This window comes from Caretta caretta, chromosome 5 (assembly GCF_965140235.1).
Source record: "Caretta caretta isolate rCarCar2 chromosome 5, rCarCar1.hap1, whole genome shotgun sequence".
Taxonomy (NCBI): Eukaryota; Metazoa; Chordata; order Testudines; family Cheloniidae; genus Caretta; species Caretta caretta.
This window is the reverse complement of record NC_134210.1, coordinates 60,549,536-60,568,280: the sequence shown is the minus strand read 5'-3', so window position 1 is coordinate 60,568,280 and position 18,745 is coordinate 60,549,536. Positions and strand designations below refer to the sequence as shown.

Here is an 18,745-nt window from a genome sequence, read left to right as displayed (position 1 = left end):
ATTTTTACTATATTTTATGTATACCAAAGGGTCACAGATGGTAGAAAGATTTGTTACCATGAGGTAGCGTAGCATTTTGTGATTATAAAATTAATCCGTTTCTAAATCTGTTTAAAGAGTTTTTTGCCGTCTAATGAGCAATATAAATTATTAATATTTTCATGTTCTTAGGGACTTTCATAGCCATAATTTTACCAACACAGCTGTTTGACCCAGTGACATCATGTTTTGCATAATTTTGCATTTTAATGAGTTAGTCATTTAAAAGGTTACAAAGAAACCATAACTCATAAGTAATTAAATTATTTAGCAGAAGTATAAGAAGGTCTTCTGACATAGGTCACTGTGGGAAGCAAAGAGCATAGATGTACTGAATTGCACCTGTTTGTGGGAGGTAGGTGTGAGCCAGACACTTTACTCTTGGATTCCAAGTAATTTTTTTTTTCCTTATGGAAATGGCCAAATACATACACCTACTAAAACAACTGATTTTTCTTTCATTGTGATAGAAGAGCTTTAGATTGTACTCATAAACAAAGCTTACCAATAAATGTGAGTTACCTTTCAAGGTCTGGGTATCTGCAGGTTTTTGCCGAAAACATTGTGCATGAAATGCTTTCCCTTTAAACTACCAAACAAAAAGCCTGAGTATAGACCTTCTAAGATTGGTGCTTCATCTTATTCTGTAATAGTTTAATGCATATAAATGCTTGCAGATAAAAGGTGAACCAAGAGGACCTGCTAACTCAGATTTCCCGTCTACAAACGAAATACGTTATAAATCCAGACTTACCTCTAAGCTCACCAAAAAGTTTTGTTGAACAGTTCACAAAAAAGCTGCCTTTAGAAAATGTTTTACACTATTACAGTAGGGGAGGAAATGAGGTATATCTTACTAGGATAAATCTAATTATAGCTTCTTGTGCTGCACCACTGTTTTTCAAAAACCAGAATATTAAAGCTGTAATAGCTATATATATATGTATATACAGCTTGTGTAATAGTATGTATGCAGCAGGAAGTCAGAAAGACATGCTCTGATATTTTGGTGAAGGAGGCAGAATGTTTGATAAACTGAATTTGGACATGAGAACTCAGACTATAAAGTGATGCCCACCTTCAAAATACCTTAGGTAGTTAGGAAGGATCCAGAAACTCTTGCATTTTAATTTCAGCTCTGCTACTACTTTTTGTGTAACTTTCAGAAAGTCACTTAACCTCCCCAGTTTAGTTTCCCTGTCTGTAAAATAGATCTAATGATACTCAATACTCATCTGTATCATGTGCGGATTAGTTACTATTCTGTTTGTTATGTATTGCTTTGAAAATGTAAAGTGCTAAGTACTATGTACCCTTTCCATTAAAATATTGATGGAGGTAGTTCTCTCAAGGTGAAATTCACAGCTGCACAGAGGTCTTATGCAAGATCTTGCACTCCACTGGAGCCCTATAATCTTTATGGAAAGGAGAAAGGGAAATAGTTGCATGGAGGAGGGCATAGGGCCTGTGAAGTATGGGCTCCCCGCACAGAGGGAACACACACCAGATCCAAATAAGATGGCATGGAGAGGGTTGTGGGGGCCTAGCCAAGGGAGTAACTACATGAATTCAGAGAACTGCAGGTTCCCATATAGGGAGTAGGGAGGGGGGAGCAAGTATTATTCCAGCATGCAATAGTGAGTGTGGAATGTTTGTATTGCAGCATTACAACCTGTCTCAGCATTGTTGGGTTGAATTCTGTCCCATTCAGCTTCCACAGAGTCCAAATTTCATATTTATGGGATGTTGACGTGACTGAGGACAGTTCTATAAGAAACAGTGTTTGATGAAGGAAATAATTATTTTAGATTAATTCACATGGATTTAAGCAAGTGTTGTAGAAAATTGGAAATTTCTCAGCCGTTTTACTTTCCATTGGAAATTAATTGTATACTCTAAAATATGGTGAAATGAGGCAGTGATTGAAAAGGCACTGAAACTCCATATTAGGAGTGGTGCACACAGTAGATCTGCATGAAGTTTGTGGGCATTCAGAAGAATAACACACTCAAAATATATAGAAAAGGCTTTGGAATGTCCAATTTTGTTGTTTTGGAGTGCACATCGTACAATAGTTAGGATGACAGTGCTTACAAATAGAGGCATTTGGGTCACTGATTATGGATAGAAGCAAACTACAAAATATTGCTTCTAGAGTTACCTACCTTATAAGTCATGTGTGCTCTGAGAATGAGAGGTGTAAAACTTTTCAAAAGTAGACTCAAAATACAATAACTATCTGGTTTTTAATCTTGAACATTGTGATATTATTGATTTGTTTCATATAGTTGCATTAACACCAGGTTACCAAATAACAAAGGAAAACATGAACTGAATGATGTATACTTACTACAATAAAGGTAGTGTATGGTAAAATAAGATGAATACAATTCTTGATGCAACTAGATATGGACCAAATACAATGAAGATTTAGAAGGCAGTAGTCACAAAAAGAAATTTAAGGTTTATTTTTTATAGTTCTAATATCCATTAAAAGTTAGTAACACAGCAGGTGACTGTGGGTAAGTGTAAAGTGAATGTTTTGAAATAAATAACAGTTGGGTGACCTGGGATGACAGGGCTCTAGACAAGGGTATGTGTTTGTCAATATAGCCTACATGTTTTACAGACTCCTGAGGGAACAGGGGAAGATACAATTTCACCTTTTCTGTGCCAAAACATTTTAATTATATCTTCTTCCAAGTACAGCGGTTCAGTAACCAAGGAGCTGACATTGATGCATGTGTTGATAAAGCTGCAAACATTCAAAATGAGATTAACAAAGATTTTGAGGAAAGGGTGACAGCTAATTTTGCACAGTATTCTGCATCTAATTCAGGTCAGTGTAATGATAGAATATTTTATAACTCTTGTGTCATCCAAAGGGACTTTTATGATGTTTTGGTTTTGTATTTGTGTGTATGAAAAGTAAAGTTCTAACATATCTTTCAAACAAGTTATAAGTTTTTATTGAACATCAATTTGTTATATCCATAAGCATTTTGAAAGAAGAAAACTAGCATTTAGAAGTAATTTTATACATGAATCAACCTTCATCAGATAATCGTATACTTTTGTCTAATTCACCTTGAAAATACTAACTTCAAGATGTGTAACAGAATCAAATCAAATATTACAGAACCCAGTAATATTGCTTGGTACATGGAAGAAGATCGATCAGAGAAAGTAATATTAAGTGTATTTAATCAAACTGTAGTTTCTTTATGTTGTTTGAAACCTTTTGAGAACATCTCAGTATTTCTGTTCTATTCTCCTCTTTATTTGAAGGCAGCTGACATTCTTCTTTCACTTTTCTTTTTGTTTGTGAAATTTTCTTTTTTTTATCCACTCACTTCTCCATCTGCTTTCACTTTTGTTTGCTTGGGCCGTCTCTCATCCCAACTTGATAATGAGGAATGCGGTGTGACCCTGACCTCTATCAGCCCATGCATGACCTTCTGACTCTCCCACATAACCTTTGACCTTCTCTTTGACAGCTTGATTAATTACCCTGTGTTATGATTTATGAGTAAGTGCTATGTAAAAATAATAGACAACAGGTGGTCCTCTAAAAACTTTTTGTGGCATGTTTTCTTTTCCTGCCTAACTTGATGAGGTATTTTAAGTTGGGAACTTATTGGGACAATGTATGTTTGGCAGTACCACGGCATTTTTAGACACTTGGACACAGCCCTGGAATCCAGGGAGCTAAGAGTTGAGGTGTAGCTGGGATGAAAATATTACAAAGTGTTAGCAGGGTGCAGTTGCCAAAATGCACATTGGGTCGAAACACAAAACAGAGTCAACTGACATTTCAGGCTTTTCAGTCTCAGGTCACGTCTTGAGAAAATTACTCAAATAATGGAGGGGGCATTTTTCAAGCTGAGCTGCATCTCCAACAGCTATGTTTACTTTAACGCTTCACTAGTGACTTCTGATTGGTTGTCATGACCTCATCCCACTGTTGCACCTAGGATGTTGTAACAGTGACATATATGTACCCTTCTCATGAAAAAGATGGGAAATAAACAGAACATACATCTTTCAAAAAGATGAATGGACATTGCTATGTCCATTTTAACCATGGGCAGATTTAGTTTACAGACCTGAACACTTTGAGTTGCATTTCCCTTGAGGATTAGCTCTGATCTTGTTGCAAACAGTCTAAATAGAATTCTGAACTTGAAAAATCAGATTGATAAAGCTCAGGAAAATGATCTCTTATAGATCCTTACTTACAGGCCAAAAAGATAGTTACACAGGTCAAGGGATTCCACTCTAGCCCCTGACCTCTCTGGTCACATATGGCATCCCATTTTGGTGGATTAATATGCAGGGCTGAATGCTTTCAGCTCATTATTCATTTAGTCAGCCACAAGAGGTTTGAAAAGATTCAGAATTTAGCTCAAATATTTTAGATTGGCTTTGACCTTACTATTGCTGACTAACAGGGTAAATTAACTTGGATATAATTTCAGTTTCAAACATCTCGTGTAAAGTTCCAATAAAGGACAAAAGTATCATCCTATTTCATATTGCTGTATTTCAGTGACTAGTGAACTTCTATATCTATATGACTTTTATTGCCAAGCTTTCTTATTTATGATTTTTTGTGCTTTCCAACACCTGTCTGCTTTCCCATTAGCAATCATCTATTGGATAAATGATAAGAGAGCTATTATATATTTGTCACTCTATTTATAGACTTGAAACTAGAGCTCGCATGCAGTGATCTTTTACAATTCTTAAACCTCAGGGAGCAGTTAGTTGTATGGACTATGAGTTCTTAACTTACCTTTCTGAAGCAATAGTATTTGGGGAAATACCTATTACGATGCTGGCAATTTAAGCCTACCTACTTTACTCTGATAGAGAAAGTACAATTACATCCATTGAACTAAAGGATGAAGTTTACTTTTATCAATATCTGTCTTGATTATCACATCTAGTAACAGATGTACTATGTAAACAAACTTGGAGTTAATTAACTAAAACACACATTTCTTCTCTCAGATATGGTAGTACATTAGGATTATTTTGTAACAATCAGTTGAAGAACTGTGGGGATTATTCTGTTTTGAGACAGAAAAAAATTATTCCAATCTAATTACAAATGCTTAAAATATAGCAGTTTACAAAGTATAACTTTGTAGTGTAAAATAACTTCAACAGCAGAGCAGTTTCTCCATTTGTACAAAGGAGATATATAGAAAAAAGCTACTTCAACGTTATACACATGAATAACATATCTAACTTTTTACAAATGAACAGTCTTAAGAAATTTTCCTAGAAACATGTATGTATTTAATGAAAGACTTCATCATGTCAAATTTTTTAATAACACTACATATGTATCTAGGCTGAAAGCGAGATTAGTGTTTGCCTCTCTATTGATATTACAGTGAATGCGAGTTACACTTCTGAACAGGCTTTTTATAGAATATAATTTTAAATAGTAGTTGTCCATTTTTGTTAGAGCCATATTAATGGTTTGTGAACAACTCTACTGATTATTATTAGTAGTTGATAAAGAATATTTTCAGTTTTTTAAACTACATGAACTTCTGTTTGTTCAATTCTGCATTGACGTCACCTTGTGTAACCCCATGGATATTTACAAGTTAGTGGACCATTTAGCTCTTTGTCTCTACTTATAATTTTCTGATTGCAATTTTTTGTTGTAAATTTTAATAAGTGCATATCTTTATGAAGTTTGATAGTGCAAATGTGTGCTACTTATTATATAATTTTTCCAGACATTGATGGATCCTAAGAAACACATCGTTTTCATAGGTCAGCAGCATGAGGGAGGTCTTTTACTTAAAGATGAGGATTCATTTTTGATGAAATAGGTTTGTACAGTGTAGTATAGCCTGATAGAGGTTAAATTCTGGTGCAGTTATAGATGCTACAGTGTATATCCATATTGTTTCATATGAGTCAGTATATTATGTTAGCTCAAATTCTCTTGTTGATGCCATTGTTTATGTCTTACAACTTGGGTTGAAGTGATTATGAAAGAAAAATAGAAAACACGGAATGAAAACGTAACTTCTGATAAAACAATATTAAAATCTTTTTATAACAGTAAGTGTTAAGACTTGTTTGGCAGATTACGCTCAGACTTAATTATTGTAGTGTTGCTCTATGGAAAAGGCTGTTTGAAAAGGAAAAAAAAATAAAAAGTTAAAAATGTAAAGAGAGACATGTTATGCTGTTTAAAATCTAATTGATAGAAATCCTTTAATTGATTTATGTAGTAGTGAATTTAAAAATGGAATCATTTTTCATCTCTTGATGTCTCTGTGAAAAATTGACATTGTGTCCTCATAAAATTGGACAAATGACTCATGTAATTTTCAGTTACATAATCAATAACTTAGACAAATTCTGCTTCTTTGAAGATTTATGTGTCTGTTTTGTGGCCAGATTTTAGTGGACATAGAGTTTCAAATTTCAGCAACACTTATAAAACCACAATGAATACATGAATTTTGCATTTGGCTTTGTATAGAAAGCAAAAAGAATCAATACACAGAATGTCTGCACTCAAAATGAACAGATCAAGAAGATGGACAACAAACTAAAGCATTCTACACTGCAGGCTACAATCACCAAAGTACTTCATGTAGTTTGTTTTGAAAACTTCATCATTTCTTCCTACCATTTAGCATAGCACAAAAAGTGTACTTTCATACAACTCTCCTAATTCACTAATATTTTTACATAGGTTTACTAAAGCACTACTCTGTGTTGTGGTGTGTTTGTTATAGATTTATAAACTTAAATTCATTTTTAAAAGTTGAAAAATGTATTTAATAATAATACAGTATTTCTTCTTTCTAGTCATAATAATAATGTTGTTGTAATTTATTTATTATTATAATATCCAGTTATGGGATAGCTGCATTTCAAAGCTTCATGGTGGTGTGGTTTTTGTTGATTTTTCTGCAGGTTTGTTTTGTTTTGTTTTTTAAGTTCAATTCACTCAGAAGAGAGGGCAGGGGAGAAACATGACAGGAGACCACTTACTTATGGTACAGAATCTAGTGAGGAGGCAATTTTCTCTTTGGCCTGTGGTGACCTTTTTTGACTATGTTCCTTACACCAGAGACAGTGTATTGAATGCCTCTATTTCACCCTGTTTAGCAGAGTGCAGCAGTGTCCTTTAACTTAATTTTGGTGGGAGGAGAAGTTATAGCAGAAATTTGAGAAGGGCGTGAAAAGTTGTACAGGCACAAGGAAGAGGGATAGGAACTTCCTTCAAATGTGATTTTAATAACTAGTCGAGTGTGTCCAACTGTAGAAAATCACCAAGTGACAATCTGTCTACCTGACAGTGATCACAATGCGTTACAAGATTTTTGAATAGCTATACAGATTAGAATAAAGCAAGACCAAATAAAGTATCTTTTGTTGGTGTAGATTTGGTTTACTTTGGCCAGCTAGGTATGTAGACTTGTTTGATCTTCTCACTTGGCCTGAATGTAAAATGAAAGTTTAACTAAAAAGGCAGAAATAATGTTGTTTTGATAGCTAATTAATACAAAATATGTATTTATTATTATAGAGTTTTTTTAATTTAAAAGTGTTTTATGTTTAATTGGAGCCCATTCTGTTAACTGTTTGTCCTTTTCTCTTCCCTCCCCCCTTTTAAAATATTTTTATTCACAGAAATGTTACTATATTTCATTGATTGTCAGTATTTTAAACCTATTTTTACATTACAAAAAACAAATAGCTGTTTCATTGAGAATTTATTTCTCTTACATAAATGTGTGTATTCTTCAACAGTTCCATTTCTTGAGGCACAAAAATATAGCACAGATGTTTAAAATCATAATATCATACACAGCATAGTTTTCTCTGGGTTTGCAGAATACAATACATAACTTAATCCCAAAGAAGTTTCAGTGCAGTTTTAAAGTGGTACTTAAGTCATTCTACCCTAACAGAGTTGACTTGTAAGCGGTATTGCTGAATCAGTGTTGATATTGATTCATGGTTACTGTCACTATCAGTTTGTGCATCGTATGCTGGTGGTCACCTAGACAAAAGGTTGTTACTATTTTAAGCTGTGCTGAATAGTTTCCAGAGATTTTATTTGAAAGATATCCATTCTATTGTAAAAGTTTTATTAGCTGGACGTACACTTTGTTAGCCATTATGTAGTGTTTTTATAATAATGTTTTGTTTTTTAGTTCTAGTAGCTTTCTGATAAAATCATATAAAATAACATGTAGTTATGAATATAAAGCTAACACCAACACATTTTGAAAATTGTTTTTAAAAGGTGAAACAGGCAGGTTATGTGAATGTAGATATAGAGATATATGTATCCACAAACAGATATACATATCAATATATTTCCCCTTAGTTACAGAAATGAAACGCTTCAAGTTTCTTAAAATATTATTATTAAATAATATACTTTTGTCCAATATGAAATCACTAGAATATATTTTATGAAGAACAATAAAATATATTGAAAGCAATTTCCAGGATTAAATCCTTCTGTTAATCTTTTATTTTGTCTTTTCTGAAACAGGAAGGCTATGGAGTAATAGTACTGAATCCCAATGAGAACTATATTGAAGTGGAAAAGACAAAAGCCCAAGTACAGCTGTCCTCTGATAGCTCAGATGAACCTGCAGAAAAGAGAGAAAGAAAAGATAAAATCCAAAAAGAAACAAAGAAGCGACGTGACTTCTACGAAAAGTATCGGAACCCTCAAAAAGAAAAAGAAACTCTGCAGTTGTATATTAGAGTAAGTTGACTTTAGTTTAATTTGCCCTTACTAAATACTAAATCTTGTGCTGAAGTATTTTATATTTAGTATACATATTTACATTAATAATGGCTATTTTAAAAAAAAAATATAGACCCGCTACTCACTTATGTCTTAAAGAGTTCATTTAAAGTGAGTGACTCTTGTATTGATATTTTTTTGTCATGCATTGAATGGGAAGTTTTGGAAGAGTTGCAAATATTGCTTTCTGTTTTCAAAGAGGAACTTCAAATAAGCCCCAAAAGAACATATTATGTGTTACAAACACTGATTTAAAGAAGACTTTGTAAAATGTTTTATAAGTAGATGTATACATAAGAAACACCTAATACAGCTTTGGTAACATATTAGCTACACAACATGTCGTGCATGTATTTACAGCATTATGTTGTGTTCTTATACTTGGGAGGCAGTAGTTATAGCCTAATAATTTTTAATATATTACCTGCTGAATTAATAATGTATTGTGCAAAATACTGGTGTTCATCTTGTGTGGTAGCAGTTTTACCCTATAATGTATTGTTTTCATATGAGCAGCCGTCCATTGTATTTCCGCTAAGCTTCTGAAGGCAGATAAAGGGAGAGAGTTATTAATATCTTAATAAATATTTAAGCTAGAATAGTTCAAGAATGGTGTAATGAGGAAACTCTGTCCCTTGCTCTTTTCTTACTCAGTGGACCTTTGCACTTTGTAATGCTAGCAGCATGGGATCGTTATAACAGTGCTACCCAAGGATTTCTAATTCTGCAGGGGGCACAAACAATATTATTTGCACTTTGACACATTCTCCTTCATATACATACTGTGCATTATGCATTCTAGACAGAGTCATGCAATTTTCAAGGCCCTTATTAGGAAAGTTAGCATTTTTATTCAACATTAAAACATGTCAGAAATGCCACAGTACGGTTAAAACAGTAAGAATTTGCATGCCATTCTGGTGTGAAATAGAGAAACATGCAACAAAATAGGTGTTAGAATAATTTTAATTTTTAACATAACATTGATTTATAGCTTTACTGCCTAGTTAAAAATTTCATACACTTGGCTTGGGAGAATCATTAACAAACATAAAAAAGTATACCTTTTCAGGAAATAAACTCTTTTCCTGAGTGTAGAAACAATAAGAACCTTTACAGATGTATGTGGAAAGTGACCAGAAGGGCACTGCTTTTTATGAACTGTACCAATCTGCCGACCAGCCAATCCCAGCCTTTGAGAGAGGCAGCCTTATTCATGAAAAGGCAGCATACACTGGTTAGGCCAGTTCTCAAGCCTTACCCCAGCAATCCAGTTCTGGTATTAGGACTAACATTAATTTTTAATGACAGTGATCCTTTCACATTTTCTTTCCTGTCTATGGTATCTTTCTACTTGTGGCTATTTTACCTAATAGAACACACATAGTGGTTTCATGAAGCCCTAAGAATATGTAAAATGCAAGTTTTTGACTGTTCTCTTTATCCAATGAAGACTTATTTCAAAGTTGAGTACTGAAATTGCCTTTTTTTTTTTAAGCATGGAAAGTAACAGCAGAAGTCTTCATGTGCAGTGTACGTTGTGGGCCCAGTTCTGTGCCTACTGAATTCACTGGGAGCAGGATAGACCAAAAGAATGCAAATGTCACCTGATGGTGTTGGCTCTGAAATCTGAAAGGTTACTTCACATTTTTATCAATAGGCACCAGTGCAGAGTCTTGTGAAATGAGGTTTGGATTGTTAAATGCCTAGACAAACAATTTCAATTCACTTGCCTATCAGCCTCGAAAGAAAACTGAACGATCATTAGCAATAAAGAGCACCATTTATTCTATGGGATTTGGGGACCTCTAAAAGACTATAGAGTGGTGAAGTACTTCTACAGTACATATCAAAACATTTTTACAAACCTTAATTAAGCCTTATATCACCCGTTTAAGGCAGGTAAGCATTGTTATATCTATTTTGCCATTGGGTAAACTGAAAAGGAGTACTTGTGGCACCTTAGAGACTAACCAATTTATTTGAGCATGAGCTTTCGTGAGATACAGCTCACTTCATCGGATGCATCCGATGAAGTGAGCTGTAGCTCACAAAAGCTCATGCTCAAATAAATTGGTTAGTCTCTAAGGTGCCACAAGTACTCCTTTTCTTTTTGCGAATACAGACTAACACGGCTGTTATTCTGAAACCTGTCATTGGGTAAACTGTCACAGAGAGAGGGGAGATCCAAGATTAGTAAAGAAATAAGATTTTCTCACACTAGCCATGGTAAATAAGTTTACTGAAGTACAAACAGGTGTAAAAAGAAAAGAGACCTATCTGTTGTTGAAGGAAAATTTGTTAATGCCAAATGCATTGGCAAAATTGATGAACTGTTTGTTATTGGGAATAGACAACCTCAGTTATGATCTCTGGGTCACTTAGACCAGTGGCTTTCAACCTTTTTTCATTTGTGGACCCCTAAAAAATTTCAAATGGAGGTGTGTACCCCTTTTGAAATATTAAACACAGTCTTGGGATGCACTGTGGACCACAGGTTGAAAACTACTATTCTATGGTGGTGGTAACCTTTTGTGGACCCCTTAGACATAGTTTGTGGACCGCCAGGGGTCTGCGGGCCACAGGTTGAAAACCACTGGCTTAGACCTACAGTGGCATGATGAATAAGTGTTGATTGAACAAATTAAAGCTGTCTCTGAGTGGATGATTTAATTTACATAATCAGTATTTCTAAGATTTGGAAAAAAATTAACTTTGTTATTTGAGCTAGTCTCTTTCCTGACTTCTTTTTAAAATGAACATTTCCTTCAAGTATTTTCTAATTTTTATTTCAAATAATGTAAATGTGCAAGATACACGGGTATAAGTAAAAGCAGAGACCTAAACATTTAAGATTAACATTTAAAAGTATAAAATATTTTACTTACCAGATGAATATAGATAGAATGACTAACCAGCAGATTGTGCACTACATTAAGAGTAGAGCATTAGAGATCAAAGTACTTATTGTTTCATGCAGTAAGTTTCCTTAACTATGAAATAATGTACTTGCTGGCATACATTATAGCTTGTTAAGGGGATTGATTTGGTCTGGGCAATAAACATCATGTCAGACATTATGGCAGGAAAACCTGCTTAATATGTTTTGTAATAAGACAGAATTTTTTGTTCTTGAAAACATCTGCCAACTGAATTCAAGAGTGAAGACAGAAAATGTCATCAATTTAGTAATAATCCTATAAATTTAGTTTCTTTTTCAGCAACAGAAACCAAAGCAAAAACTCCCTGATGATCAGCATTGATTCTAATACTTTGTAAAATGATGAAACAAAGACATTTTACTTTCATATAATGTGTTAATTAATGCATAGTGAATTTTAATATTCTTACTGATCAGATTTTAACAAGCATATTGCCAACAGATCATTTTTTAAAAGCATCTGTTTTTTAATGTGTTGGATTGAAAATTGAGTCAAATAGCTAAATATGTACGTACATACATTTAAAAAACGTATTTCCACCCCCTGCGTATAGAATTAGTATTTTTCTTAGACCACCAGAGGCTGCTGCTGTACATATTGGCTAATGCTTCCCCCAGAACCTTAGTACCCCAGCTTTCATTAATTGCTGAGCTAAACTCAGAATGTGTTGGCCCCTAGCACAGCCTTTACCTATGCAAATGGAATATAGGCTTAAATGTAACATTATCATTTCCTCCATCTCCCATTCCCTGCAGATTTCTACACTGAAAGTGACTGTTCTGTGTTGAAAGACACTCATAAATGAAAATCAGTAGTCGGCCCATGCTAAATATCATACCCGACATAAGTACATATACTGCCATGGATCATAAAACATTATTATAGGATACATGATGCACATACATAACTTTCACAACAATATTACAATTTGTAGTAGTATTCTGTATTATTGATCCATCTATTAAACGATGCTTTGATGTAGCTTATTCTTTATTCATTATTTAGTGTTTTTCTCCTTTTCTTGAAGAGTTTAAACTGACAAATATTCCATAATCAGTCAAACTATATTACCAAAGGAAGTAATGTATGTGTTTGGTAAATTTAAGCAAACTGATTTTTTTCCATGGGCCTGGACAAATAAAATAATATATACCAATATTTAGAATAAAAGTGGTAAAAAGACAGCAACTTTATTAATATAAAGTAAACACTTCAATCACAACAAATGAATGCCAGCAGGCAGGAAACCCTTGCAGGTAATTGGGAAAGGGCATGCTATTGCTGCTTATTGTTCTATAGGAATGGCACAACATCCCACCAGCCACAAAGACATAGGTGCTTGTGAATACTGATATTTAAACGGCCAAAATCTTTTACTGAGGAATTGGGCCCTTTTGTGAACAAACTCTCATCAGTCCCTACTGGCTATATTAATTTCTTCTCTGTGGAAGGAAGGAAGGCCCTGATCCAGTGAGCACGTAATTATGTGTGTAGCTTTAGGCATATGAATTAGACCTATGAAAGTCAATAATGTATCTTTCATCACAGACTACTCATGAGCCTAAAGTTGCATAGATGCTTAACTGCTTTCCTAGAATCATAGAATATCAGGGTTGGAAGGGACCTCAAGAGGTCATCTAGTCCAACCCCCTGCTCAAAGCAGGACCAATCCCCAATTTTTGCCCCTGATCCCTAAATGGCCCCCTCAAGGATTGAACTCTTAACCCTGGGTTTAGCAGGCCAATGCTCAAACCACCAAGCTATCCCTCCCTAGATCGGGGTCTGAGTCCCTCTGCCTCCCAGTCTTTATCAGGTATAAGAAGCAAGAAACACCATTCACTTATGTGGCCTGAAACACTGTCTGCCAAGATGAGTAAGCCAAAAACCTGGTGTCTTCAAAAATTATAGGAAAAGATATATTATTGCAGTGCAGTAATGGACAACAGTTATAAGTGGAGAACATCTAATGCTCAGTGCAAAACTAACTTTATCCCAGCAGAAGAGAGACAGTTATATGCAAGCTCAGGCAATCAACTCCTGAGAGGTCAAGTGACTTGGCCAAGCTCACAAAAGTCTGTGGCAGAGCTAAGGCCCAGGTCGCCTATCATTCCTCTTTTATAAATGCTTATTTTTAGTGGTTTTTACTCCATGTAAAAGAGTGTGATTTTGGGGGAGGGGGAGCATATTTTTAAAACAAATTAGATTAGTGATACTGTATTTAAATTTTAAAGCCCAAATACTCCCCTCCACTTCAGTGAACCGTCTGCTACTTCTATGGGACAGCAAAGCCTCTCAGTGAAAGGATTAGGAAGAAGCCGAGTATAAACTGTTGAAGTGTCTTTGTCCTTAGGTCAACCATTTAGGAACATTAGGCCTTAAGAGTTTAAAAGAAGAGAAAAAGTATGTGAGTGTACAGACACAGATAGCTTTCAGAATCCTACAATAACTTCTGTGTAACTAAAAATGTTCATAGTAGTTCATTCTGTAGATACCAAGTTTATAAATACATTAAATAAATACTTAATCAAATTATGTATATTTTAAAAATGTAATAGTATTGAATCATATATAAATTGGCTGCTTTTGCACATTCCAAATCTATTGAAATTATGCTTTTTTATTAATATTGGTATAGTACGGGCTCATTCCTACAGTGTGTCTTGCATCTACTAATCTAGAATAGTTGCATTGGTCCTCTTTTCCCTGAGCAAGAGGGAGATCAGAAAAGCAAATTGTCACAGGAGGAAGATTTTGCATCTCTTGGAGATTGATACTGACTCCTTATTCTGCAGTACTCTTTCTTTTGTTCTGCATTTCAGAAGTGCAGCTAATCAAAGAAGAGGAATAAATCAGGGCCATCCAGCTTTCCTGGCTATCAAACACTTCATTTCATGATACTGGCAAACCATGTATTGTTAGATCAGGCTCCTAAAATACGAGGCAAGCTGTATGAGCTTCCAAAGGAAAAATCAGCTTGCATCTCTACTCCCACCATGAGTTCGACAGTACTCCTGTTGTTCTAAAAAATCATCTACTCTTATAGGTCATTCAAGTCATCCTTCCTTTCCCTCAAGATTCAGGCTAAGTAAAACTGGGGACTTAGTGAGCCAGTCATAAAGAAAACTGGCTCAGCAGAAAGCAGACCCACTCGTTCAAGACAAAGGTGAATAAAATTATTCAAACTTCTTACGTTCAGATAGTGCCAATCTTTGATTATAGAGCCATAGAAGTTAGACTGAAAAGGCCTCTTAGGTCATTAGTCCATCCCTCTGCCAGTGCAGATTGTTCCCTACAGGTATTCTTTATCATTTATCCAATAGAATCAAAATGGTAATATCCTTTCAATTGATATCCAAAACAAGAATAATAACTTTTCACTTTCCCCTCACCCCAAACACAAACACACACATACGTCTATGTATTTTGATACTCAGATTGTTGTGGAGTTGGAAAATCTGGCCAAAACAAAGATCTAAGTAGGAGGTCACAAAGAAACATCCACCCCTACAATAAACTTGAACTTTCTGCTCAGACTTTCTCAGCTGGGAACCAGTTAACCATAACAATCTAGAGCAGCTTAATATAACTTGTCTCACGAGAAGTTAGCAACCTGTTGCCCACTTTACTTTGAATCATATGCTAGTCTATATTTGCAATAGTGACTTGGCTGTCTTTGGGTCTGATTCTTTGGTTAGGCCAAGCTATACTCACCACAGGATCCGAGAGAGAGCACCTTTCTACAACCCCTAATTCTTCAATTCAAGTGCCATCTTGGATCCTGGTGTAAATTAAAGCATCCTCAGACCTCCTCTAAGTTGTACCTGGCTGCCTGTAGTCTTGAAAGGTCTTTTGGTATTTGGACATAGTTGGGACATTCCAACATATCCCCCTATGTTAGGGACCATGAGCAGGGTGTTGTACTGTGCCAATTGTGCTTGCAATGTGCACAATTCTTGTAAAATATGGTTTTAAATAAGATAGCAGAAGCAGTTCAACTTTGGTCTATGAATGGGGCTCATTAACTCCAGCCAGGACCATACCTGCAGAACCCAAAACCTCAGTCCTTCTCTTCAGTCTTCAACAGTTTAAAATTGCTCCTGTGGGGATTCTTTGGACTGAGAAGTCGCTGGCAATTTAGGGTTCTTGTGTTAGTCTGGGTCATAGCTCTTTGCACTTCAGCAAAGTAATGGTGTCCTGTCCCCTGCCATCTAGAAAAATGATCTCTTATCTATTTGTAACTTATCAGTTGATTAATCTGGGTGAAATCAGGTAGGGATGTGGACCTTGAAGTAAGCAGCCAATCCTGCTTTTGGACGTACGTGAGATCGGTCAAAAAATCTCCCACTTTCCCTCTAAAAAACTGATCTACTTGAAAGTAAGATTTTAAATTCATAGGTATGAACCAGAAATAGTGAAGCTGCACATTTGTATAATTGATCTCAGTCATAGTATGGGCGTGTCTTCAGGCACTAGGATAATGACAGCTTGCATAGAAGTGGATCTCTGGGCTAGTTTTTACTCTGGCTTTTGAGCCATAGGTTGTCTAAGAGTGGAACTACCTCGTGCACCAGGAAGTAAACCAACATCTTCAAGTCTTTTTTCACTTAAACTGTAGGTTGAAAAGATTTGCCACAGTTCATCCTCAACATCTCTCTGGGATGGTGACATTAATAGACACAAATCTGACAAGATGGGGAATGTGTCTTTTGGCCACCATGTGTTGCAGTGTTGATGGATCCAAGGGAGGTCACTTGGAGACCATAGCAGTTTGAATTTCTTTCTGCCACTTTGTCCATCACCTGTTGGGAAAGCTGTGAGAGGCCTAGATATTATGTTGATTGGGACTTTGAAAATACCTGGCTAGAGATCAAATGAATAGTGTGACTGTGATTTGCCTATATCTACAACTGGGAGGAAGCAGATCAAGGAGCAGGAGCAGCATAGGTCTCAGATACCTTCTTCTGGACCTAAAGAAATCTCCTCAACTTTCAGACATTCAGATTGCAGGATTGTTAAACTTCATAGTGGATTATCTGAGCCACAGCCAGATACAAGATCCACTGGTAAAGAAGAATTATTGGTAATTAAGTGTTCTTTATATTCTGACAGAAGTGATGGACTCCCTAATGGCCGTCCACATTAAAAACTAAAATTGTAATCTTATTGTCCAGGTACCTCAGAGGAGAGTCCTGCCATTTGTCTTTTTGCTCTTTTTCTATTCTGGACAGGGTGCTTTTGAAAATAATGAGGTCTGAGGCAAAGGTCAGTTCAGTGATTTTTGGACTATACAAGGCACCTGGGTTTCGCAAGGAGCACAGGAGCATATGCTGTACATGCTTTACAAGGTTGGTGCAACAAATCAGGGGGTGTGCTCTATCTGGGAGCACCCACAAGGACTTTTGTTGGTTAGGATGTTTCCTGAAGGCTCCAGCTGCTGTGCAACCCTGTCCGCTGGTCTCCAAGTGCACCTTCTGATGCCTAGGGCATAATCTAGTTCCAAATAGGGACAAATCTGAGCTGATCTGTAGAAAAATGGGCTATCCCATTATCAAAAATTTTAAACGGTCACCCGTAAATCCTTCACACTTTCACCACATTTTTTTAGTTGAACCACCCAGTAGTCATCATTAATGAAAATTACTTTTGGCCTTATAGTGCTGTGTTGTGAACTTCTGACGTTTGGTGATCGCCACTTACAATTCAACAGTTCTAAATCACAAGAAATAATCTAAATATCTGAGGAAAACAGTTTTAATCTGAATTTACTCTGTTGTGAAAAACTTTGATGGGGGTCTGATTTACTGGAATCAGTCTCCAGAGGTAAACACTGTTCATCTGTCATGCCAGAAGAACTGTTTTAAATTGAGGGATTCAGATATGGAAATGGATTTTGGGGAAATAAATATACCCATATTTCTTAGAAATGCTGAAAAATCATGCTTTCTAATCAAATATTCATTTATTTAAAAAAATTAGAGAGGCTGGATAGTAGGTATCAGGACTGTGCCCTTGGCATCTGGAGGATGACAGCATTTGTTCAGTGGTAAGAAAAGAATGCATGCAAGTTTCCTGAGAATAGGTGCACATGCTACAGTAAATTCCAGGATGTCAACAACCCTCCATTCCCATTTTCATAAAATGTACCACAGAGAACAAAGTGCAAAATTGAAAAAGGCACATTTCATTTGAAAACAAATTTCAGCTTTTGGAGCATAGGAATTGTCGTAACAGGTCAGACCAGTGGTCCATCCAGTCCAGTAACCAGGATGCAACAGTGGACATTATCAAATGCATAAGAGGGAAGTGCAGGAAACCCTGAAGTGGGCAATTATAGAATCACCTGCCAAGAGGGAAAGATTCTTCCTAACATTTTCAATTAGAGGCTGGCTTATAACTTGAATTATAAGGGTTTATATCCCTTCTAATTTTTTTTATTGTGTAATCCTTACTAATTAACTTTGGAGGTTCTCATCATTCAACTTTTTTTTAAATCTTTGGTCTCCTTCAGAAAGAGATTTAACTTGTCAGTGCTTATTGCTCCCTCTGTTGAGGAGAAAGGCCTTTGTAAAAGATCTACGTGTTACATTGAGCTCTGAAGGAAAAAAAGACATGAACTCAATTCTGACCCTGCCTTAGTGAATTCCATAGCTGGTCACCCTTCACCATAAATACCTTGTCCTCAGTGGCAGAGCTTTGGCCTGGGTACTGTCAACTTCTTTGTCTTGTGGATCTTAGTATTCTTGATGTTGTGTGGAGAAAGAAGCAGTTTTAAAGGTAGTCTGGCCCTTGCCCATTGAGGCCTTGAAGATGAGGAATTTAAATTGGATCTGGTAATGAATGGGGAGACAGGGCAGTCTGCAGAGCACAAGACTGATATACTCTCATCTACCTATTCTCTCAAGAGACATATAACTGTGTTTTAGACCAGCTGCAGATATTCATATTTGCTCTGAGG

The 18,745-nt window shown here is 35.8% G+C and overlaps 1 protein-coding gene across 7 annotated transcripts in view; it reads left to right on the top strand.

Annotated features, from left to right (window-relative positions):
* ARB2A (ARB2 cotranscriptional regulator A) overlaps positions 1 to 18,745 on the top strand; it is a 363,334-nt gene that overhangs the window by 164,615 nt on the left and 179,974 nt on the right. For all 7 annotated transcript variants that reach the window (XM_075128571.1, XM_048851080.2, XM_048851082.2 and 4 more), the window contains one exon: positions 8,588 to 8,806. In XM_075128571.1, coding sequence (XP_074984672.1) covers positions 8,588 to 8,806 — 219 coding nt within the window. The remainder of the gene's footprint in view (positions 1 to 8,587; positions 8,807 to 18,745) is intronic.